Here is a 24,481-nt window from a genome sequence, read left to right as displayed (position 1 = left end):
ATAATCAGGTGCATCTGGCTATATGGCAATTTGTTGATTTATTCAACTTGGACGTGGTCCAAATGAATTTTATAACCTTTTTGCTCGAGGCATACGATGGCCTTCGTCTTAGCTTGATGTGATAAGTTCTTTACTTCTTTTACCTTTCAAGTACCTCGCTGCTCAGAGTTTTCAATATCATTTTGCAGTCCATTTTTGGTTTTAGTGGTGCTATGCCTCTGGATTTGATTCATTTCGGAAAGATTTTCCTTTTAGCTTTAGGAATGCACTGTAATTTTGTTTCTGCTTACTTAGGCTCTTAGCACTTAGTAGTACGTGACACATGAATATGTATCAAACCGAAATCGTACCGAACCAAAATAAGAAATATCGAACCGTACCGAATTACTTTGGTACGATATTCGATATACACAATTGATAAACCGAATATCGAAATACCGAACCGAAGTTGTTAAATACCGAACTGAAGTATCGAATGCCACCCCCAGAGAAAATTAAAAAATACCATTATTGGTTTTTATTTTTGCTTGAATAAAAACTTATTAAAATAGCCAAGGTGGATCTTCATTTTTGGAAGTTTAAGTTGACCTAACCACTAAAAATTGTTGAAATTGATATTAGAAGGTTGTATATTAAATTAGTAGTCATTTGGAGTTGATTTAGATCAACGTTAGAAGCAAAACATGATGGTAAAAGTTTTGCACAACAATTATGACAATAGTTAGAATTTATGGTCAATTATGACGATTTATGCGTATGACAAAGTTCATGGAGAAGTTCTCTGGAGATGCCTGGAGGTAAAAGGTGTGTCGGTTCCCTACATTATGGCGATTAAGGACATGTATGATGGGGCTAAGACTCAGGTTAGGACAGTAGGAGGCGACTCTGAGCATTTTTCGGTTGTAATGGGGTTACACCAAGGTTCTGCGCTTAGTACGTTCTTATTCGCCCTAGTGATCGACGTGTTAACACACCATATTCAAGGGGAGGTGCCATGGTGCATGCTATTCACCAATGACATAGTTCTGATTGATGAGTCGCGAGCCGGTGTTAACGAGAGGCTAGAGGTTTGGAGACAGTCTCTTGAGTCTAAGGGTTTCAAGCTGAACAGGACGAAGACGGAATACATGGAGTATAAATTCAGCGCTGAGCCAGGGGAAGTGGGCGTGGATGTGAGGCTTGAATCAGAAGTTATCCTGAGTAGAGGCAGCTTCAAGTACCTTGGTTCGGTTATCCGGGGGGAGGGGAGATCGACGAAGATATCACACACCGTATTGGGGTAGGATGGATGAAGTGGAGGTTAGCATCTGGAGTCTTGTGTGACAAGAGAGTGCCACCAATACTCAAAGGTAAGTTCTATAAAGCGATAGTTAGACCGGCCATGTTGTATGGGGCTGAGTGTTGGCCCATTAAGAACTCACATATCTAGAAGATGAAAGTAGCAGAAATGAGGATGTTGAGGTGGATGTGCGGGCACACTAGGATAGATAAGATTAGGAATGATGTTATTCGGGAGAAGGTGCACGTGGCTCCTATTGATGACAAAATGCGGGAAGCGAGACTTAGATGGTTCGGACATGTTCAAAGGAGAAGCCCAGATGTTCCGGTACGGAGTTGTGAGCGGCTGGTTGTGGAGGGCACGAGAAGAGGTAGAGGGCGGCCTAAGAAGTATTGGGGAGATGTGATCAGACAAGATATGGCGAGGCTCCAGATTTCTGAGGACATGACACTTGATAGAAAGATGTGGAGGTCGAGTATTAGAGTTGTAGGTTAGGATGTAGTTGAGTCTTGACTTACTTCGTACCATTGTGGGACTAGTCAGGTAGGGTTTTTGTCTAAGATAGCTAGTGACAATGTTGTGTTTTACTACTTCGCTTTTCAGTGCATGTCCTATTTACTAGCTATCGCTTTTGCTTTGCATCTTTCTTCTGCATTTCATGGTGTTCCTATTTTCTTATGATTGTTGTGGTGATACTAATACTGTCTCTTTTTGTCCTTTTGTCTTTTTGTTTTCTTGAGCCGAGGGTCTTTCGGAAACAACCTCTCTACTCTTTTGGGGTAGGGGTAAGGTCTGCGTACACACTACCTTCCCCAGACCCCATTAATAAGATTTTACTGGGTTGTTATTGTTGTTGTATGACGATTTATGCGGATGGTCAGAATTTGTGGTCAGATATATATTTGCAAATCAGTTATGTGGCCAATTATGACAATTGGTGAGAAATTCTAATCCTCGTCTATCTTTCAATATATTATACTATTTTTTCGAATTTTGAACAGTGTTTTCGTTCAAATTTATCTTTACATGAAAAATGGCTAAATTTCGATTAAATTTTTCGACAAATCGTGAGTATGCCTTAAAATAAAATTATGACAGATTATTTTCCCAATTTATAATTTGTTTTAATAAGATTAAAATCTCAACGGTGGCACCATATTTGTGCAAATCACCGCTATTGAGGTGCTATCCAGTGGGCCGCTAAACCCAAAAAGCTAGTCCTTGCAAAAGCTCGACGCGCTTCTCCTAATCTCCTCTTCCTTGCAGAGGTCAGAGAAAATGGCGCTTCAAATACTGAAGCTACCCATCATATCACGCTGTTACTGTGCTTGCAGCTCCAGCAATAGCTTCTTTTTCTCCTGCAAATTACCATTCAGAACTCCAGAGCTCTCTGGTACATTTAAAATTGAACTCATTTCTTCACTTGTTTTACATCACAACACAAGTCTCTGTTAAAATTGGTTTTGAAAAGATGGCATTTTCCCACTCTTCATGTCCAGCTGCTACGCGGGGCTTAAGTTCTATATCCGTTTTTTGTATTGAGCTTATATTTTTACTTTTTCTTGGTGGATTTATACGACATAAGATTCTGATGATAAAATTCTGTGTTATTGATCAGCGAGATGGATCGTGTTCAAAGCCCGCGATCATCATTCTGTAAGAACGTTTGCTTCCCTGACCACGTACAAGGGTCAACCAAAGAAAAAGTAATATTTCTCTCTTGTTTCTGGTTTCGTGTTAATTTACTCGTCTTCAATCTTTGACCAAAATGTGCTTTCTTTTGAACATTATTCCAAGAGTTGGCAGCTTTTTAAAAAAAGTACAAAAAACAGGTGCTTATATACCAGCTAAACATAAGTGATGTCTTAAAGATAAATCACATGAGATAATATGTTTTATTAAACTCAAAGTTAAAATTGAGTTTCGCCAGAAGCATATCTGTTTTTGCCAATTTTTTGTGTAGATTCCCTAACAGGTTTGGCAGCGAATTATTCAATTGTAGAATTCTTAGGTGCTTAACAAAGCATTATTGTACTTTAGTCGCCTTTATAGTATGTATTTTCTTATTGCACATTTTCTAAATTTGCTTCGATGTGTTCACGTGTACGAATGCATTCTCATGATAGATAGAGTACTATGTACTTAACTCACATTTGACGAATGAGATTTGCGTAGTAAATATATGCACTAATACGTATTTAAGCATAACTGATCAAGGAAGATTCTTGTATCCATATAACTCTAACCATATAAATACAGTAATAAGTTACGGACTATTGAAATTATGTTTAAAAGAATGCACATTTTGGTCAAAGATGCAATTAACAACGTTGTGTTGGTGTTTTTCCTAATGGCGTCCGTCAATTTTGAGCTTTTAGCATTCTCATTTCACATATGCGATTTGCATATTTTTGGTATTATCCTAAAAATAGCACACCACTGAATTATTGAGCCAAAAGTAAATATTTTGGTCAAAATTCGTTCTTCTATTCCTTATAGATGGGGCACGAAATCTAAGCATATTGCAATAGTACATACCGAGGTCACAAACTAATGAATACTATAACATGCTATGAATCAACTGCAATATTAAAACCCATATTAGCAAAAATCAAAACACTAGATGTGAACTAAGTATGCTTTACCAACATATATGGTTCTTGGGTCTATCAACTACTAAGTGATGGCATCAATCAACAGAGTTTTTCTTTTCTTTTTGGGCTCTGGAAAAGGGTTGTCCTTACTTCTGCTCGGGACTGGTACTCTTTTAGCTAATTCCTCAAACAAAGGTCTAAGCTCTTTGTGTGTGTCATTATTAATTTTTGTAAGGTTCGTGTATGTTATTTTATTGATACCTTTTGGTCTTTTTCCTACCATCATATTTTGCTGAGTGTTCGTATGGTTTCATTAGGAAAAGGAGACTGGATGAACTGTGTCTTGAGAGATTTCAGCAGTACAGCCGGACATTTATACAGTCATGGATTCTACAAGGTAGTTGTTATTCATCAAGCCTATCTGACACTAAACTTTGATATTATAAATAGAACATCTGGATTGCTCAGTGACCTTGAGCTTTTGGTAATAAAACCTGATTTTTGCACAGCTCATTGTAGAGTAAAGAGACTTGTTCTCTGTTCTATAAATTGGTTAGAACTGTTTAGAGTTAGACTTTTATTCTATGTAGTACAGTTACAAGGTATAATAGCACTGCTTGAGTAGAGTCTGTTTAAGAATAGTCTAGCTATCATTAGATAGAGCATCATCACACTAGTAGAGTTGACAGTAGAGACTGAAACTTTCCAGACGCAATGTTTCAGAAAATCTAATTCTTTAACACATCTCTCGTCAATGCTAAAATATTGTTTTCAGATGTCAATAGTTGTACGTGTATGTTATTGGTCTTCCTGAAGAGAATGTCTCTATTTCTTTTTCAGACTCTTTAGTGTCTCTCAATCTTTTGTTTTATGAGGCATCTCAACCCGAGACAATGTAAAGCTCCCATTCAGGCTCATTAATCTGTAATCATAGACTTAATCCAAATCATCTTATAGTGTTTTCTTCGAGTTCCTTCTCTTCTTGTCGGCTTTACAACTTACTGTACTTTTTTGCTTCCACTTTGCTGTCAAGTTGATATATCCTAACTAGAGGTTGATTTGCTTTTGTCTCTGTGCCTCCATCTCTGTAACTCCTGACAATCTTCTAGCTTAGGCAAAGTGCTTGTGGACGGAAAAGTCGTTAACAAAGCAGGGAGTCAAATCTCTGATAAAGCTGTTGTGGAGATCATGGCTGAAGTTCCCAAATATGTGTGCAGGTGAATCTTCCTTCTCTGAGCTTATATTTTTTTGTTTTTGACATCATACTTTGCTGAGATCTCTGCAGCTAATTGACTTGATTGTTGATGTTTACTCAGGGGAGGACATAAACTGGAGGCTGCTATTGAAAATCTGGGGATTGATGTTGCAGGGAAAGTAGCTCTTGATTCAGGCTTGTCTACTGGAGGATTTACTGATTGTTTACTTCAGTATGGTGCTTCATTTGTCTATGGAGTTGATGTAGGATATGGACAGGTAACATCCACCAGAAATAAAAGCTGTTGCTCTGTAAGCTTTTATTTTTAAGATTTTCTTTTACTGGTATTTACTCCATCAATCACAAAGTAAGGTCCCAGGTCCTCAAATTTGAGATGTCTAGAGACTAAAATCCTAGAGCATTGAACTAGAAATCAATAGAATGTAACATCATTTAAATATCTTTCAGTATGCTCTGAATTTAAGTTCAACAGCTCACTAAATCCTGAGTAATGAGATTTTCCTTCTTGTTTTGGCAGCTAGAGACATGTTTCACCACTTTGAGTTTTATTAGTTGCCAAGCGGCCCTGGATCTATTCCAAATCGGCTGACCATTTGGTTATTTAAATTTTAAATTTTAAAGGCTTGCTGATTTCTTCATTCTCAAAAGGCTTGCTGATTTCTTAACAGGTGGCAGATAAAATTCGCCGAGATGAGCGTGTAAGTGTCATTGAGCGTACAAACCTGAGATACCTTTCCGAACTCCCACAAAAAGTCGATTTAGTAACTTTGGACCTCTCCTTTATTTCTATACTTCTGGTAAGCTTTTTCATCCGGAAATGCTTCCAATGTAATTTCTTTGATGCAGCTTCCTACATTAACGGTTTATCATATAAATTTAGGTTGTTCCATATCTATAGACGGTAGATCAGCAATGTTTCATATATAGATGCTCTTGGTTAATACCTAGTAATACTCAAATGTTCATTTCCCCTATCCAGGTTATGCCTGCAGTTGTCAATTTGATGAAGGAAGAAGCTACTTTAGTTACTCTGATTAAACCTCAATTTGAGGCTCGGAGATCCCAAGTAAGCATTTCTCATAGTTCCTGCATTCCTGTCTGCATTTCTAAAGCGTTAGTGTGCCTTGAGAAGAAGTGACCTATTGCAGACCTAACAACAACAACAACAAAAAACCCACCCACAAGTGGAGTCTGAGAGGGTAGTGTGTATGCAGACCTGACCCCTACCTTTTGAAGGTAGAAAGGCTGTTTCCGATACCCATTGCAGACCTAATATAAAATAAATAGAAGTGTCACTTCTTACCAACATTCTATAACTCAAGGCTCTTACTTGGCTTGCTTAGAAATGGAAATTGATCAAGTCTTAAGGCTTGTTTGTACACATAAATTCATAGTGGGAGCTTAGTGCACCGGGCTGCCCTTTATATAAGTCTGCAACAAATGTACTAAAATAGGCAATTTTTGAGTGGACTAGATTTGGTAGAGTACTTTGTTGACTTGATAAGTGTACCAAATTCACTGAAAGTTGATCAGAATTGAAAATTTTCATTTTCTCTTAAATTGAGCTTGCTTACTCCAAGCAAATGCAATGAGATGAGCTTCTTGAGGTGGTGTTCTCGTTTTTGTTTGGCTGTGAATCATTCTACATATGAAAATATAGGGGTATAGTATCAGCTTTTTAATACCCTTTTCAGGCCAAGTGTTGGCTCAATCGGATCAACCTAAACTCAATCATTTTTTTAAAATCTGAACTCTAGTATTATATTGCTTTCGAGATGCCTGGAATTTACTATGCTATTAAGGATGATCTGTATGTCGATTTTGTGGTTGATATTGCATGTTACGGATTCTACATGTGGAAATATAGGGTACAATTATCGGCTTAGTCAATATACCTGTCAAGCCTACCGTTGATTCAATTAGATTCATAGTCATAAATATTCCACTGATAGCTCAATCATTTGCACGTATCTAAAGTCTTGTACTGGCATTGCACTCAAGAGGGGTTGGCCTTTATTGTGTTCTTAAGAGTTAGCTGTGTGTTAGTTTTTTTGAGAATGGTAACAAATTATATAATCGTAGCACAAAGGCTGTGCTAAGGCCATATATACATATATCAAAAAGAGAAAAAACCACGGCTATCTTCTATCTCCTACTACAGTGATCCTATGATATTTATCATTGAATCTACATCCTGTACAAAAGCTTCCTTACACCAAAACAATAACAACAACCCAGTATAATCCCACAAGTGGGGTCTGGGGAGGGTAAAGTGTACGCAGACCTTACCCCTAATCCAGAGGGGTAGAGAGGCTGTTTCCGAAAGACCCTCGGCTCGAGAAAAAGAAAAATAAACATTAGACAATAGGTCAGTGACAACAATAGAAGATAAAAAATATTAACAGCATCGTAAGAAATAGAAAAATAGATGTAAAAGCAATAACTATAAACAACAATACTACCATAGAAAATAGTGAGGAAACTACATAAACCACTAACAACCCACAGCGAAACAACAACAGGCCAGCCCTGCCCCTGGAACAACCCTAACCTACAACCCTAATGCTCGATTTTCACCCCTTCCTATCCAGAGCCATGTCCTCGGAGATCTGAAGTCGCGCCATGTCTTGCATGATCACCTCACCCCAATACTTCTTAGGTCGTCCTCTACCACTCCTCGTACCTGCCAATGCTAACGTCTCACGCCTCCTAACCGGGACATCTATGCTTCTCCTCCGCACGTGCCCGAACCATCTAAGCCTCGCTTCCCTCATCTTGTCGTCCATGGGAGCCACGCCCACCTTCTCCCGAATATCTACATTCCTAATCTTATCCAGCCTAGTGTGCCCGCACATCCATCTCAATATCCTCATTTCTGCCACTTTCATCTTCTGGGTATGGGAATTCTTGGCTGCCCAATACTCAGCCCCATACAACATGGCCGGTCTAACCACCGCTCAATAGAACTTGCCTTTGAGTTTCGGTGGCACTTTCTTGTCACACGGGACTCCAGATGCTAACCTCCATTTCATCCACCCCACTCCTATACGGTGCGTGACATCCTCGTCTACACCAAAAGTGAAACAAAAATAGGCAGTTCATCTTGATCTTGTGTAAGGAGTTGCTGTGTCCTTCAAAACATCTACTGTTTCTTTCCATCCAAATGGTCCACCATATACACCCAGGGATAGTCTTCCACCACTTTTTTTGTTTGATCAGGTCTCCAGAGAAATTCCAGCAAGCAAGTAGCTCCCCTGTACTCCTGGGCATGGCCCATGACAGTCCTTTCATACTCAAAAATAGGTGCCATAGAGCTCTAACAAACTGACAGTGTAAGAATAAATAGCTACTACTTTCAGCCTCATTTCCACATAGATAGCAACTTGAACACAATGGCATGCCTCTTCTCATTAGATTGTCTTGTGTTAGACAAGCATCCCTGGCTGCTAACCATACAAAGCAGGCTACTTTAGTTGGTATTTTGGCTTGTCATATTGTTTTCCAACTCCATAACTGAGTTTGCTGACCTTGTTGGTTGAGCAGTTTGTATGCTGAGTTCACTGCAAAAGAGCCACTACTATGCCTTGTCCATTTAACCCTATCCTCCTCCACTGTAGTCCCCTTGAACTGATCAAGAACATTCAAAAATTCAGTGAATCTAGGCAATTCCCAGTCATTTAGTTCTCTTCTAAAGTTGAAAGTCCATCCATGTTGGTCCCAACTGTCTTCCACTGTGACTTCAAGATTCAAACTCAAAACTTTCATGTCACTGAAAAGGTCTTTCAAAGGTCCATGTCCTAGCCAGTTATCATTCCAAAAGGATGTTTTCCTCCCATTCCCTACTACAACAGCAATATTCTCAGCAAAAAGAGGCCAATAAGCCCTGATGGACCTCCAGACACTAACCCCATATGTTGTTGTCACTGCTCTAGTGATCCATTGTCCCTCTAGTCCATATTTTTCAGTGATGGCCTGTCGCCATAGATTTTGATCTTCCCTGCCAAACCTCCAAAGCCATTTCAAGAGTAGGCTTTTATTGTGTAGTCTCAAGTTTCATATGCCTAAGCCCCCAGATTTCTTGCTTTCTGTCAAAACCTTCTAGTTAACCAAGTGATAACCTCCCTTCTCTTTATTTCCTTGCCAGATGAACTTCCTTCTGATAACATTAATCCTTTTCTCTATTTTTGCAGGAGTAGGAAAAAGGGACATCATGTATGTGGGAAGTGCATCTAAGACACTATTAACCAATGTTACTCTGCCCCAGGGATATGTACTTGCTTTTCCACTTAGCCAATCTTTTCTCACATCTTTCTAACACCCCACTCCAAATGTCTAAGGACTTGTTTTTAGAACCCAGTGGTATACCTAAGTAGGTTGTGGGAAGAGTTCCAACTGTGCATCCGAGAACACCTGTCAGCCTTTGTATATCAGTCACTGGAAAAAGAAGACTTTTCCTCCAATTGACATGTAGACCAGAGACTGCCTCAAAAATTGTTAGAATTATCCTGAGATGTCTTAGCTCTTCTTCTTTTGCATCACAAAATACCAAAGTATCATCTGCATATAGTAGATGAGTTATCTCCATTCCACTTACACTACTAGCCACCTTAAAACCAGTCATCCACCTATTGTTATTTGCTACCTTTATCATGTTATTTAGACCTTCCATTGCTATTAGGAACAAAAAGGGAGAAAGATGGTCACCCTGTCTCAAACCTCTATGTGAAGGGAAGAAACCTTCAGGGAAACCATTGATGAGAACAGAGAACCTGATTGAGCTTATGCAGAAGAGCATCCATTTAATCCACTTTCTTCCAAAACCCATAGATTTCAGCATTTTAAGAAGAAAAACCCAGCTCACATGATCATATGCTTTCTCAATATCAAGTTTACAAAGAATTCCCGGTGTCTTCATCTTTAGCCTTGAATCAAAAACATTCATTAGCCACCAGTGCTACATCCATTATCTGTCTCCCCTTTATGAAAGCCATCTGATGCCTATCTACCAGCTTGGAGATCACTTTTTTCAATCTCTCTGTCAAAACCTTAGAAATAATTTTGTACACAGACCCAATTAAGCTAATAGGCCTAAAATCTCTTAACTCTCGAGCTCCAGTCTTCTTTGGTATAAGGACTATATATGATGCATTAAAGCTCTTCCCAAAAAACTCCTGTGTATGAAAATTTCTCAAAGTTTGCATAACGTCTTCCTTTACAATGTCCAGCAACAATGAAAAAATCTCACAGTATATCCGTCTGGCCCAGGTGCCTTGTCTGAAGCACATAATTTTACCCCTGCCCAAACTTCTTCCTCTTCAAATGATCTTTGTAACCACTGCTTCTCAATCTCACTTATACAAGGACAATCAGCCTAAACAAACTCTGGTCTCCATTCCTCTGTTTCAGTGTAAAGTTTTTGGTAGAAGGATGGAATTTCCCCTTTTATAGTCTCTGGATTCTCCACCGTCACACCATTAACTTCTAGCTTGTCAATTGTGTTATTTCTCCTGTGTGCATTTGCCATTCTATGAAAATTTTTTGTGTTCCTATCCCCTTGCTTGAGCCAAAGAACTCTAAATCTCTGTCTCCAAGCTATCTCCTCATTTTTTGCTATATCTTCCAGTTCCATGAACATGTTGGCGTTCTGCAAAAGCTCATCTTCAGATAGACTTCTAGTTTCCTGTACAACATCCATTTCTGCCATGGAACTTAGAAGTTGAGTTTTCCTTACTTCAAAGTTACCACGGTTTGTACCATTCCACTCTTTTAGTTTTCCTTTCAGCATCCTCAATTTGCAGGCCAAAATATAATCAGGTCTACCTTGTACATCAAAAGAAAGCCACCACGTTTTCACCATGTCACTAAAACTTGCCACCCCGAGCCACCAATTCTCGAACTTGAAATAAGACATGATTCTCCCAATCTCCACATTCTAACAGTAAGGGAGCATGGTCATAAGAGACTCTAGGTAACAGTGTTTGGGTAATATTCCTGAATTCATCATTCCATTTCGTAGAGAATAGAAACCTGTCTATCCTTGAAAAAGCTTGTTGATTTTCACCCTTTGCTAAGAGGAGGATCCACCAATTCCATGTCATCAATTAAATCAGAAAAATCTGTCATGGATCTTGTCATTCTCCTACAATTTCTCCTCTCATTTACAAATCTAGTTGTGTTAAAATCCCCGCATATTACCCAGGGACCATCAAAAAGTCCCCTAGTATCTGCAATTTCCATCCACATAAGCTGTCTTTCCACCATGTTGCAAGGTGCATATACCTCTGTGAGGTGCCCATGAGAACTCTTCTGTCACCGAGCTGAATCTACAAGTGATTGTGGATATTCCAGTGGTGATCACCTCTCCTCTCCATGCTCTATTATCCCATACAATAAGAATTCCCCCGCTTCTCCCATTTGATTGCAAGCAACCAAACTCTACCCTTCTATTGTTCTATATTTGCTTGACTAATGATTCAATATTTCCCCCTAACTTAGTTTCTTGAAAGCAATAAATGTCTGCTTTCAACCTTTGTATCAACATGTTCACTAACCTTCTCTTTTCCCTTTTATTCAATCCCCAAACATTCAACGAGATAATTTTTATCTTCATGGTTTGCTTATGGAAATTGACCTCCCCTTTGCCCTATTCCCCTCATCTTTATACGTCACATTGAAAACCAGTTTTTCCACTTTCTTTGCCCCCTTTTGTTTTGGAGTACCACAGTTGGCAGTAGGAGTTTCTGTCATCTCCTCGTTCCTTCTGGCATCTAGTTTCATGAAAAGAGATAGAGCCTCCCCTTCACAGCCTTTGAACACTGCTCCATATGTCTTGCTTAGTCTCAATATATTACTATGTACCCATAAAGTTGCCTCAATTTCAGCTTCTTGGAATTGAACTTGAATTGGATCTACATCTTCTATCTCCCATGCATCTGCACCTCTATATGCAATTATCTGTTGTTGATTCAGATTATCAAGTATCAGAACTCCCCCTCAATTTCCCCCTCTTGCATGTCATGATCTGCGTGAGTTCCATCATCTTCCAATTGAGATAATAACGGTTGAGCAGCTGTTGATTTTTTTGTTTGCTCTCTCAGATACACCTCCGTATGTTTACACGCTTCTATCTCAAGGAGTAGAAGGTTGGGTCGCTCCATTTGTTGGGGTAAATTAGAATCCCTATTTAGTTCCTCACTTATAACATCGGGCCCAAAATTTTGAGAGGCCAAAGTTTTGGGTCTTGCTAGATTGGCCCCCCAGATACCATAATAGAACTTGGGCTTTTTTCATCAGCCAGTTTTTGTAGAATCTGGACCATTTATTTTTTGTGAAGTCTTGGGCTTCTCCTGGGCTCGACCCACTTTAGTATTTACTCTAATCTCATTAGAGCAATTCCCCCACTCAATGGCACGTGGGATACAACTGTAAATTTTTGAATTAAAGGGCCCTGTTACTGAACCCACGTGCCTAGACCCCTCTTTCATGAAAACAGGGCCTGTATCTATATCATCACAGAGCTTAGGGCGTACTTTCACTACTGCCTCTTCTTGGAAAACTTTCACGGTCGTCGGAATTTCACTCCACAATGGCAAGGAAAAAAGCATTCCTCCTTCTTCTACTTCTACGACTCTAGGGATCTTTTCAGCCGGTCCCTTAACTTTGATTCGAGCCTACCTCATGTGATTTCGCAACTGCGTCTCTTCCTCCGTCTCAATCCAGCCACCACATTTTTCTCTGATAGCTTTCATGATTTTTGATGACCATATATGTAATGGGAGTCCGAGAATCCTCACCCAGATGCAGTCGAATTTTGTTTCAGAAGGATAGCAAGCTGTTATCGGGACCACCAGCTCAGCAATAAAGTAACGTTCTTCCATCTCCAGGTTTCCTCCATAGTCTGCTCCACCATCCTTCTGATTGGGAATTCGAAGAGAAATTGTAGTCCATTCAGTTCATAGACTTCAATGGCATTACTCCACTTGTTGTTTACCCATCTTCGAACCTCTGTGCGTGAGGGAATTAAATCTAGTTCTTTCGAGAACTTGCCGATGATGCACCTGTTCAAAAGACTTTTATCTGTTGGCATTGAAGCAACAATTTTGTTAGGGCTGCCTTCTGGTTGAATAACTCTGATGTTGGCATTTGATTCTGACCATTTGTTTGAGCATAGAGTATGAGCAAAATCATTATGTAATTTTGGAATCTCTGTTGCTCTTGTAAAGCGAAAGTTTTCGGCCGCAACATATCAATTAAGGGGTCCGTTTCTCTCTCAGCGCATGTTAACATAACATGCGTCGTCCATGGCGAAGAGAGCTCGGAATCCCTCTCAGAAGGCACTCATGACTAAGGAATCAGCTGCTTTATTAGGGAATCAACAAAGGAAGAAGGATGATCAATCGAAGATGACTGTAAATTCACAATTGAAGACAGGAGCGATGAAAATTAGGGGAACTACGCAGAGGACAACAGAACTGAATTCCGATGAGCATTCAGCCATAGATGCGAGCGGAAGTCAAATTCAGTCACCAAGGAAGACAAATGATACAATAATTTCGATGATTCAGCAGGATTGCATGGGATCTGTACAAAATGTGAAAAGTACTAGCAAACTCTCGTGGGCAGATGAAGTGGAGGAGACGCTAGATGCAAAGGTTCAGGGATCTATTTGGGATAACTTTGACATCAACAAGGTAACTAATGCTGGATTCAAGCTTTATTATATTGCACCTGAAATGCATGAGGAAATACCTGTGTGTGAAATTGAGACAGAAGACATTACTACTGAGCTAGATTACCGGAAGAATGCTGTAGTATGCTATTTTTTGGGGGCGCATCCTCCATTCTCTGTTCTGAATGGCTGTCCAGAGGATGTGGGGTAAATATGGGATTAACAAGGTGTCAATGTTAAAAAATGGTATTGTTCTTGTTAGGTTTGATAATAGGGAGGGGAAAAATGAGGTGATACAGGGGGGATCTACCATTTTGACAACAAGCCATTTATAGTCAAAGGGTGGAATCCCGACATGAAGTTTACCAGAGAGGAATTATACACAGTGCCAATCTGGGTTAAGCTTCCAGGGTTAGATTTCAAATATTGGAGTCATAAAGGGCTTAGTAAAACTGGTAGTCTAATTGGCAGGCCACTAATAGTGGATAAGTATACAAAACAGAAAAGAGGTTTGAGTTTTGCTAGATTACTCATAGAAGTGAAAATGGATACAAAGCTACCTGATAAAGTAGTTTTAAAGAATGAGAAAAGGGTATTAATGGAGCAAAGAGTACAATATGATTGGAAGCCCACACTGTGCAAATGTTGTAAGAAGTATAGACATGATGAACAATCTTGTAGGGCAAAAAATATGGCTCAACAAACTATTCCTAAGAAGCAAAATGAAGATGGAACAAAAGATAAGGAATAGCCTGAAATTCCTAATGCAAACACAAGTAATGGTACTGTGGAAAGAGGTACTAAGGTGACTGAAGGTGTACAAATTGGTAGGCCAAACAATGAAGGATGGGCGACTCCTATGAATAGTATCAGAACTGCAAAGTCCAAGCAAACAGAGAATAGGGTGGTTAATCTGAATACCTTCCAACCACTAGAAAAAGTAGGGACAAGTAATCAAGTGTGGCAATCTGTTCCAGGGGAAAAGAGTCCAGTGGAGAAAGGGGGTGGTATGATCAACCCTCCCTTAAGCAATGGATAACATCATGTGTTGGAATGTTAGGGTATGAATGCCCCTAACAAACAAAAGGAGATAAAGCTCCTTTATAACAGAGAAAATATTAGTATGGTAGGACTTTTGGAAACAAAAATAAAAGACAACAAGATAGATCAGCTAGCAAGTAGTATGTTTGGAGGGTGGGGTTTTATAACTAATTTAGACCTCCACTATAATGGGAGAGTGTGGTTGACGTGGAGACCTGACTGGTACCAAGTGAGTCCTGTTAGTAAAACTGATTAGGCAATTACATGCCAAGTGAAACATGTTAGTTTGCAAGCAACATTTCTCCAGACTGTTGTGTATGCATTCAACACAAGGGAGGAGAGAAGAAGCTTGTGGACCTATTTAGAAACTATTAGCCAGGGTGTCAGCATGCCTTGGTTGGTTATGAGAGACTAATTTTGTGCTGAGAGTTAAAGACAGAGTTGGAGGTAATCCCATAAGTATGGAAGAGATAATGGACTTCCATAACTGTGTGCAGGCTTGTGGGCTTCTTGAACTACCATGTACTGGTAATAGATACACTTGGAGTGATAGGCATGGGGATAACAGAATATTATCTAAGATAGACTGTGTGTTTATAAATGATGAATGGCTTAACTCTATGCCTGATTTTAAGGGCCAACACCTTCCTGAAGCCACTGCCCGGTGAAGCTGTCAACTACAAATACAACAAGAAGAACTAAAGCAGCCTTTAAGTATTGTAATGTCTGGTCTACTCACCCAGAATTCCTTCATATAGTGAGGCAAGGTTGGGAACAACAGGTAGATGGTTGTAGTATGTTCAGGGTTGTAAGGAAGCTAATAAATGCTGAAGCAGAAGCTGAAACACCTGAACAGGCAACACTTTAGAAACATTACAGATATTGCAGAGGAAGACAGAGTAGAACTTGTTCAAGCTCAGGCAGCACTGCACCTTAATCCTCTTGATGTACATCTGCAACAGGTGGAGAAAGAGAAATTTCTAAAGTTCAGGCAGTCCTTTTATTTGGCTAAGATGTATATGCAACAAAGAAGTAAGGCAAACCGGATCAAAATGGGAGATGAGAACACCAGATATTTCTTCACAGTAATAAAGCAGAGGAAACTGCAACAAGGTATTGTGCAGTTATCAGACAAACAAGGTAGAATGCAGATTGATCAACAAACCATTGCATCTATATTTGTGGACTAGTTATTGGGGTAGAAAGACCAACATAGAGTGAGAGCATTTCACAGTTTCATAAAGAATGGACATGTACTAAACATAGATCAACAATTAAGTCTTCTAAAACCATATACAGCTAAAGAGGTTAAGGATGCTATGTTTAGTATAAAGGTGAATAAAAGTCCTGGTCCTGATAGCTATGGAAGTGGATTCTTCAAGGATGCTTGGTCCATTGTGGGGGATGAAGTTACAGATGTCATTCTTGAATTTCTGGGGAATGGGAGATTGCTGAAGCAGATTAACTCTACTATTATAGCTCTAATTCCTAAAGTAGAGGATCCTCAGTTTGCTAATCAATACAGACCTATTTCATGCTGTAATGTGATATATAAATGTATATCTAAAGTCATTTGTCAGAGGCTAAGGAAGGTCATTAGAGTTTTGGTTGCTGAAAACCAAGCAGCATTTGTGGAGGGGAGGTCCTTAATTCACAATGTCTTGATTTGCCATGATCTACTAAGGCATTATAATAGAAAAACTACACATAGATGCTTGATAAAGATTGACCTCAAGAAGGCTTATGATATGGTTAGCTGGGATTTCCTGGAAGAGGTTCTGGAAGGGTATGGTTTCCTCAACACTTTGTCCACCTAGTAATGAGTTGTGTCACTTCTACTAGCTTCATTGTTAGAGTAAATGGAGAGGGGCACGACTACTTTACAGGTAAGAGAGGGCTTAGACAAGGTGATCCTATGCCTCCTCTATTGTTTGTGCTTGTCATGGAGTATTTGACCAGAGTCCTTAGGACGATGAGTGATTTGCCAGACTTTCAATTCCATCCAATATGCAAAAGCACCAAGTTCACACATTTAATTTTTGCTGATGAGCAAAGGAAAGTATCTCTGATACTTGGGATAACGTGTGTAAGGCTAAGGAGTTTGGAGGATTGAACATTAAAGGATGTAAACTATGGAATATTGCATCAATTGGCAAGCTGCTATGGCAAATGGTCACTAAGAAGGATGTGTTGTGGGTTAAATGGGTACATGGGGTTTATATAAAGAACTGTAGAGACATCTGGGAACATAAACCACCTCAAGAGTGTAGCTGGTAGTGGAAGAAATTGAATTCATTGAAAGAAATGATGGCACAATGGTATAAGAGAGACACATATAAGCTAACTCCAAATGGCACCTATTCAGTAACATGTAGTTATAATGCAAGGATGAGAGAAGCTTATATGTAATGTTGACTTGGTTGGAGTGCTGTAATGTTGCCTAGACAAAGAATAATCTTATGGCTTGCTTATCAGGATAAATTGCTAACAAAGGAAAGGTTACTGAGACTAAATATACTCACTGATGGGAACATGAATTGCTGCTTATGTGAGCTTGGAGTTCCTGAAACTCAGCTGCACCTTTTTGCTGAATGTGAATGGGTCACTGAAGTAAGAGAAAAACTGGCTACATGGACTAGTATCTCTCTCCCACAGAAGCCTGCTAGAAGCACCCTGCAATGGATCAGAAACAGACAATGGAGGCAATTCAGAAAAGAAGTTGGTGCTGCTGTTTATGGAGCCATGATTTACTATACATGGCAAGCTAGGAATTGGAGGATATTCAGGAAATTAAATGTAAATAGTGAGTTTATAGTTTTACAGATTCAAAAAGAACTTAGAGAGAGAATTAGCAATTGTACAGGTTCTAGGAGAGCTAGGAACTGTAAAGTTTTGATTACTAGGCTCTGTAATTAGATTACATAGATGGCGGATTTGTCTTTCTGAGATCTTAGTTTTCTGAGCACCCTTCCTAGAAGGTGTCTTGGAAACTAGATGCTCTTAGTTGTAAAGTTTTTTGTTTGTTATGGTAATATTCACAGTTTATTACCAAAAAAAAAGCGAAAGTTTCTGTGAATGAACCTTTCTATTTTAGAGGCTATCTCTCCCCACCCTGCATTTAATTCAACTTCAGGTAGAATAATAACTGCTCTGCTTTCCCCACGTACAGAAACAATACTAATAAATCTCCCTCCGCTGCCGTAGTCGCCGGAAAGAAGAAGTATGAGTCGGAGAAAGTTTTAAACAAAGATCACAGTGGGTGAAAACTAAGCTTGAGGGACAGATGAAAGGATTCCGATGAGATGGAACACCGGAGAAAAGTAGTTCTACAATCCTAAGAAGTAGGAAAGAGAAAAACCTTGGGTAGTGTGCCTGAGAGCATATTGAGGAGTTCAAATCTCCTCAATTGTGTGTTAATTTTGTGATTGATTTTGCAAGAAGATTATGCATTTTGATGTAGGCTTCTTTATGCATGTTAGGTTGGAGGAGGTGGAATTGTAAGAGATCCCTTAGTCCATCAAGAGGTATGCATTTGCCGAACTTTTTCATCTGCTTACTTTTGATGCTTTATTTCTGACTTAATCATGTTTTAATGCTAATGATAATACTAGTATCTTGGCTACTTTAAGGAGGGATGAGGGGCTATATGGAAAGCAACTGATTGTTGTTCCAACTTTTATAATCAGTCAATAAATATGAAAAGCCAAGAAATACTTTTGGTTAGTGGGAGAACAGAAATATTGTTTAGCAAGAAATGACATTTGAATTTGTGCTTTAAAAGAGGAGCACTTTATGGACAACAATTTAGACTAATAGCTACATTTAACTGTTCGAAAATTCTAAGATTGCATTGCTTATATTGTTACTTGAATGTTAAATCTGTTAAGATATCTCATTTTCTTGTTTCCTGATGTCTTATCTTAACTTGCTACATTGTCAAACAAATACTTGTATAAAACAAAAATCTACTTCGTCACATATAGTATGCCCTTTTCTCTATATATTACATAGCAATTTCATGTTATGGTAAACCGTTTCCCGTGAAGTTTCCGTACTTATTCTATGTATTTTCCTTCGTTTACCACAAGAAAATTAAACCTTGTATAAATTCACACTTGGGAAAAGCAGTAGATAAGCTCAGCATCAGTCCAGCATCCTAAAAATTGACACCTTTTGCATTTTTGTTGAACTGAGCTTGGCAGCTTATGGACAAAATGCATAACAATTGCCACTTCTATGGCTGGGATGGGCCACTCGACAAGGCTGAATAAGTAGGTCAATTGGAGGGAAGTAGCCCGTTAGACTCCTTTACTCAATTTCATTCAGGGCTATAATCATTTTTGTTTTTCTATATGAGATAATTACTGGTAGTGAAGTTATAGTAAGGTAAAATAAATTAAAGTATACTGCAACTTAAAGTAAATATAGTATCTTGCATAATTCTCTTCTTTCCTTCCTTGACTCCCATAAATCTTTCGTGGATGCATAGAATACTTTAGGGTGGGAAATAGGTCTCCATACAATTTAAATTTTCCTTTGGACCAAGTTAAGTTTTTCTCTTACTCTGATGGATGCCAACTGACAAAGGGTGAAAAAAATTGAGAACTTAGATTTGGATAAAGAGAATGGAAAGTTCCGTCAACACGGATAGGATGGGAAAGCCAGTGAAAAGCTAAATAACCAGCAAAGAGAAGAGTTGTATTGTATACAGCATTCCATTTTGATTGTACATCTTAGCTGTTATGGGTTATGGAACAGAACAATGTCAAGGATATGTTGCTTTTGTTTTTGCTGTCTGCTTGTTTGTGCTCAGGATGTGCCATATGGCTGACCTTTTGGAGAAGTCAATTTTGGTTTGAGTTATCAGTTCTCAATCTTTTTAGTAGATTTGCCATTGTTTAATGGGGTTAAGAGTATTTTGACATAAAAGGAGGTATTTGGAATCTTGGCCGTGTGAAGTAAGGTTTAGTTGATATTTGCACTACAACCTCGCTAGAGGAAATTCTGGAGATGCTGAAATCCCACTTGATTATATTGTTCCTTCCTCGAGATCCCTGCATCTCCTTTTCCCGATATCAAATCATTTTTGGTGTTTGGTACACCATAACTTTTAGTATGAAAAATAACAGAAAACAAGAAGTTAATGCTCCTAGTTAACAAGAAGTTAATGGGAGAAGTGGAATATTAATTATGTGGGATCGAAGGGCATGGAGGGGGGAACTAGTAAATACTGGTCTATATAGCATTTCCCGTAGACTTAACTCCCTATATAATAATTTTGGCTGGGTTCTCACAGGGGTGTATGGGCCACATAGTAGAAGAGAAAGAAAGGAGTTGTGGTGGGAGCTTGCAGCTACTAGAGGGGTATGTGAAGGGGTGGTTTGTGGGGATTTCAATACTACCAGATTTGCATATGAAAGAAGGGTAAATGAAATTTCTACTAGGGCTATGGGGGATTTTTCTGATATCATAGGGGAACTGGAGCTTGTTGACCCTCCACTACTGGAGGGAATGTACACTTGGACAAAAGGGAAAAATCATGATTGTTCTTCAAGAATTGATAAATTTTTATTCTCGGTCGAATGGGATGAGGAGTTTAGTAACATCAAGCAATCCTTACTTCCAAGGATTAACTCTGACCATTGTCCCATTTTACTGACATGTGGGGACTGGGAATTCTCAAAGTCTTACTTTAAATTTGAGAATTGGTGGATGGAGGTAGATGGCTTCAAAGAAAAGGTGGAAGGATGGTGGAATTCATTTCAAATACAAGGTAGACCAGACTATGTTTTGGCCTGCAAACTCAAATATTTGAAGACAAAGCTGAAACAATGGAATGCTAATAACTATGGGAGCCTAAAGATAAAGAAAATTGACATACTTGATCAGATTTCAGCAATGGATATTTTACAGGAGCAAAGACCACTTACTGAAGATGAACTTCTTCAAAAGGCAAACTTACATATGGAGTTTGAGGAGAAAGCAAAATATGAAGAGATCTTATGGAGACGGAAATCTAGAAGACTTTGGCTAAAAGAAGGAGATAAAAACACAAAATTTTTCCGGAAAATGGCCAATTCTCGCAGAAGGTTCAATCGCATAGATAATCTGGAGGTTGAAGGAGAAGCTATTACTGATCCAGAAGGTATTAAAAACCAGAACCTATATGCTGAAACAGAAACATGGAGGCCAAACTATAATTTAATGGTTGGGCCTTGCATTTCAGAGGAAGAAAGGGAGTGGCTGCAAAGGGATTTTGACAAACATGAGGTATTGGAAAGTCTTAAACTATGTGCACCTGATAAGGCCCCAGGGCCGGATGGATACACTATGGGGTTCTTTCATAAGTGTTGGGAGATAGTCAGGGAGGATCTCATGAAAATCATTAAGAATTTTCATAATAATGAATACTTTGAAAAAAGTTTCAATGCCTCATACATAGCACTAATTCATTCCTAAGAAGAATGGAGCAAAGGAGCTGCGATATTTTAGACCAATTAGCCTAATTGGAAGTGTGTATAAGATCATCGTCAAGCTGTTGACAGAAAGATTGAAGAGAGTATTGAATAAGCTGGTTGATGGTCATCAAATGACATTTATAAGAGGGAGACAAATCATGGACGTTACATTGATAGCTAATGAGTGTGTGGACTCTAGATTTAAAGGGCAGTATCCAGGTATCCTTTGCAAGCTAGATATTGAGAATTATGATCATGTTAATTGGAACTTTCTTCTAAAAATGCTAAAGGATATAGGTTTTGGTGCAAAATGGATTAAGTGTATCACTTTTTGTATTAAAACTGTGAAATTTTCCATTCTCTCCCCAGAAGGATTTTTTGCATCAGAGAGAGGTCTTAGACAAGATCCCTTGTCACCTTTCCTATTTCTAATAGCCATGGAAGGGCTGAGTTAGATGCTGCAAATTTTCAAAAGGAATGGGTGGATCAAGGGTTTCTCTGCATCAAATAGGGAGGATAATAGCTTGGAGATCACACATTTGTTGTATGTTGATGATTCACTGGTGTTTTGCGAAGCTAAGGTTGAGCAACTAAGACATCTAAGGCTCATTTTGGTTGTCTTTGAAGCAATCTCAGGGTTGCACATGAACTGGAGGAAAAGTTTGTTGTTCCCGATCAAGGAAGTTCAAAACATTCAGGTATTAGCTATAATTTTGGATTGCCAGGTGGGATCTCTGTCAACCACTTACTTGGGTTTGGCATTGGGTTCTAAGAATAAATTCCAGGAAATATGGAATGCTGTGGTAGAAAAATGTGAAAAGAGACTTGCAACTTGGAAGAGCCAATATTTATCTCTGGGAGGTAGAGTGGTTTTGGTGAATTCTGTTTTGGATGCACTTCCAACATATGTCATGTCCTTATTTCCTATTCCAGTTAAGGTGAGAAAAAGAATAGACATAGCAAGGAGGAATTTTATCTGGTAGGGCAATAAAGACAAGAGAGTCATTCACTTAGTTAACTGGGACTCACTCATTGCCAGCAAAAGAGAAGGGGATCTAGGTATCAGAAACTTAAAGGCACGCAATTAGAGTCTGCTCATGAAGTGGTTGTGGAGGTATCAACTAGAGACTAATGCTCTATGGAGGAAGGTCATATATGAGAAGTATGGCCAGTTGGATCAGTGGTGCACAAGACCAGTTAATACTCCTTATGGAGTGGGAGTTTGGAAAACTATCAGGAAGTTTTGGAATTCTATGTTGTGCAACACTAGCATAAAGTTTGGAAATGGAAGGAAGACATTGTTTTGGAATGATAATTGGCTAGGACATGGTCCGCTAAAAGAACTATTCCCTTAATTTTACTGCATTGCTACAGTGCCTGATCTTAGAATGGAAGCAGCTTGGGGACAACATGGTTGGAACATCAATTTTAGAAGAGGTCTGAATGATTGGGAGCTTGGGAGAATTGCTGAGTTTTTTACAACTTTGGAAGCTTTCCAAGGTCTTAAAGAACATGAAGATTCTCTTATTTGAAACAATGGTAAAAATGGGATGTATACTGTCAAAACAGCTTATCTTTTGTTGTCAAACACTGGTCGTTACATAGAAGGTTGGCCATGGAAGAGTATCTGGAAAGTTAAAGCTCCTTATAAGGTGATTTGTTTCACATGGCTGGTAGCAAGAGAATCATGCTTAACTCAAGAGAACCTGTAAAGGAAGGGATTCCAACTTTGCTCTAGATGTGTTTTATGTGGCAGAGAATTGGAAATGAACAACCACTTATTCCTTCACTGCCCTATTACTACTCAACTGTGGCAATTGTTCCTTAACATTGTTGGGCTAAGATGGTCTATGCCAGCTACTACTGTTGAGTTACTAAAATCTTGGAACAATACTGGAGACTCAGTGAGTCAAAAGACATGGTGGAGACTGATACCTGCATGCATATGGTGGACAGTATGGAAGGAGAGAAACTCAAGAGTTTTTGAGGATACAAATCCGTTCAGGATGTCAAAATGGACTGTATTCTTCTATTTCATTTTTGGTGTAAAGAAAGTCTTGTAGAGGATACAGAATCTCTGGTAGACATGTTAGGCTTTTTGTAATTAGGTAGATCAAGATTGATCTACTATTCCCTGTACATATGGTTATGCACTGCCTTAGTGCACTTTTATTAATACAAATGTTACCATTCTCAAAAAAACAAAAATGCTCCTAGTCACATATCTTGCTTATAACAGAAATTCCTTGTTCTTACTGTTACTGTTGTCACGATATGTTTACATTACTGCTGTGCAGGTGATTGAGAAGATCATAAATGGGGTACAAAACCATGGGTTTCAATGCAAAGGCTGGATTGAATCACCTCTGAAAGGAGCTGAAGGCAATATAGAGTTTCTGGCTTGCTTCAGTCGACAAGCAGTCATTAGTAAAGAAGTCGAGAAACAATGAGCCTACATAACATTTGGATCAAACATGTATTATACTGGCATGCTGGATGTCTTCCCGAAAGCATTAAAGAGCACAGCTTCTAAAGGGCTTGGAGATCAAGTCAATTACATGGAAGCATGATTCTTAAGTAGGAATTCCAGATGAAGGGCCTTCTGACTCTTTGGTCCTTTCTTGACTGTCCATAACAATAAACATTCAAGTTTTGGCGAAGGCTGGCATGATAACACTTGCAGCAAGAGAATGGGGGTTGAACTTTTTAGTTCATGTCGTGTAGATTGTGGTTTACGAATCTGAATTTGGATTCCATCTGTAACATGTAGTCTGTAGTGATAGTAGTATTCTTCTCCAGTTACCTGTTTATACCAAAGTCAGCTGGCAATGGAATGTAATACACGTCCATACTGCAGTTCGAAAGACAAAATTATGGGTTACTGAAATACCTTTGCAAGTGCTAGAGAACTAGTCCTTTTCAAAATATTGGAATGCTGATTTAAATGGAGTTACATGGACAGTGATAATTTATATAGCCGATCCATCTTGCTTGGGTTTGAGGCGTAAATAATATATTGTAGTAGTACTGAAATACCATTGCGAAAGTTGTATGGCTGTTCCGGCAGTGCTCACTAGCACAAAGGTAAATTTTAAGCCCCGTAACTTATAACAGGGCGAGGATAATACAGGTACCAGGTTTCCTTGCATGATCCTCTTCCATTTTGGGGATTGCTTAACAGTTAAACAAGAGATTCGTGTGGTTTGTCTAAAATGAAAGCTTTAA

General features: G+C 38.9%; 1 protein-coding gene across 3 annotated transcripts; it reads left to right on the top strand.

The window, feature by feature from the left end:
• Nucleotides 1-2,422: 2,422 nt before the first annotated feature.
• Nucleotides 2,423-24,205, top strand: LOC107777441 (uncharacterized). Of its 3 annotated transcripts, XM_016597457.2 has the most exons (10): nucleotides 2,423-2,672; nucleotides 2,898-2,985; nucleotides 4,191-4,270; nucleotides 4,988-5,090; nucleotides 5,190-5,346; nucleotides 5,758-5,886; nucleotides 6,069-6,155; nucleotides 18,278-18,322; nucleotides 19,001-19,069; nucleotides 23,554-23,685. In XM_016597457.2, the coding sequence occupies exons 1-9, from the start codon at nucleotides 2,558-2,560 to the stop codon at nucleotides 19,067-19,069; spliced, it is 873 nt and encodes a 290-aa protein (XP_016452943.1). In that variant the 5' UTR covers nucleotides 2,423-2,557; the 3' UTR covers nucleotides 23,554-23,685. The 3 variants fall into 3 exon arrangements, with proteins under 3 accessions (XP_016452943.1, XP_016452940.1, XP_016452941.1); XM_016597454.2 differs by lacking the exon at nucleotides 19,001-19,069 and having other exon boundaries at nucleotides 23,554-24,205; XM_016597455.2 differs by lacking the exons at nucleotides 18,278-18,322; nucleotides 19,001-19,069 and having other exon boundaries at nucleotides 23,554-24,205.
• The last annotated feature ends 276 nt before the right edge of the window (nucleotides 24,206-24,481 follow it).

This window comes from Nicotiana tabacum, chromosome 19, assembly GCF_000715075.1.
Source record: "Nicotiana tabacum cultivar K326 chromosome 19, ASM71507v2, whole genome shotgun sequence".
In the NCBI taxonomy this organism is placed as follows: domain Eukaryota; kingdom Viridiplantae; phylum Streptophyta; class Magnoliopsida; order Solanales; family Solanaceae; genus Nicotiana; species Nicotiana tabacum.
The sequence above is the reverse complement of the archived record's forward strand: the minus strand, read 5'-3'. Positions and strand labels throughout refer to the sequence as shown.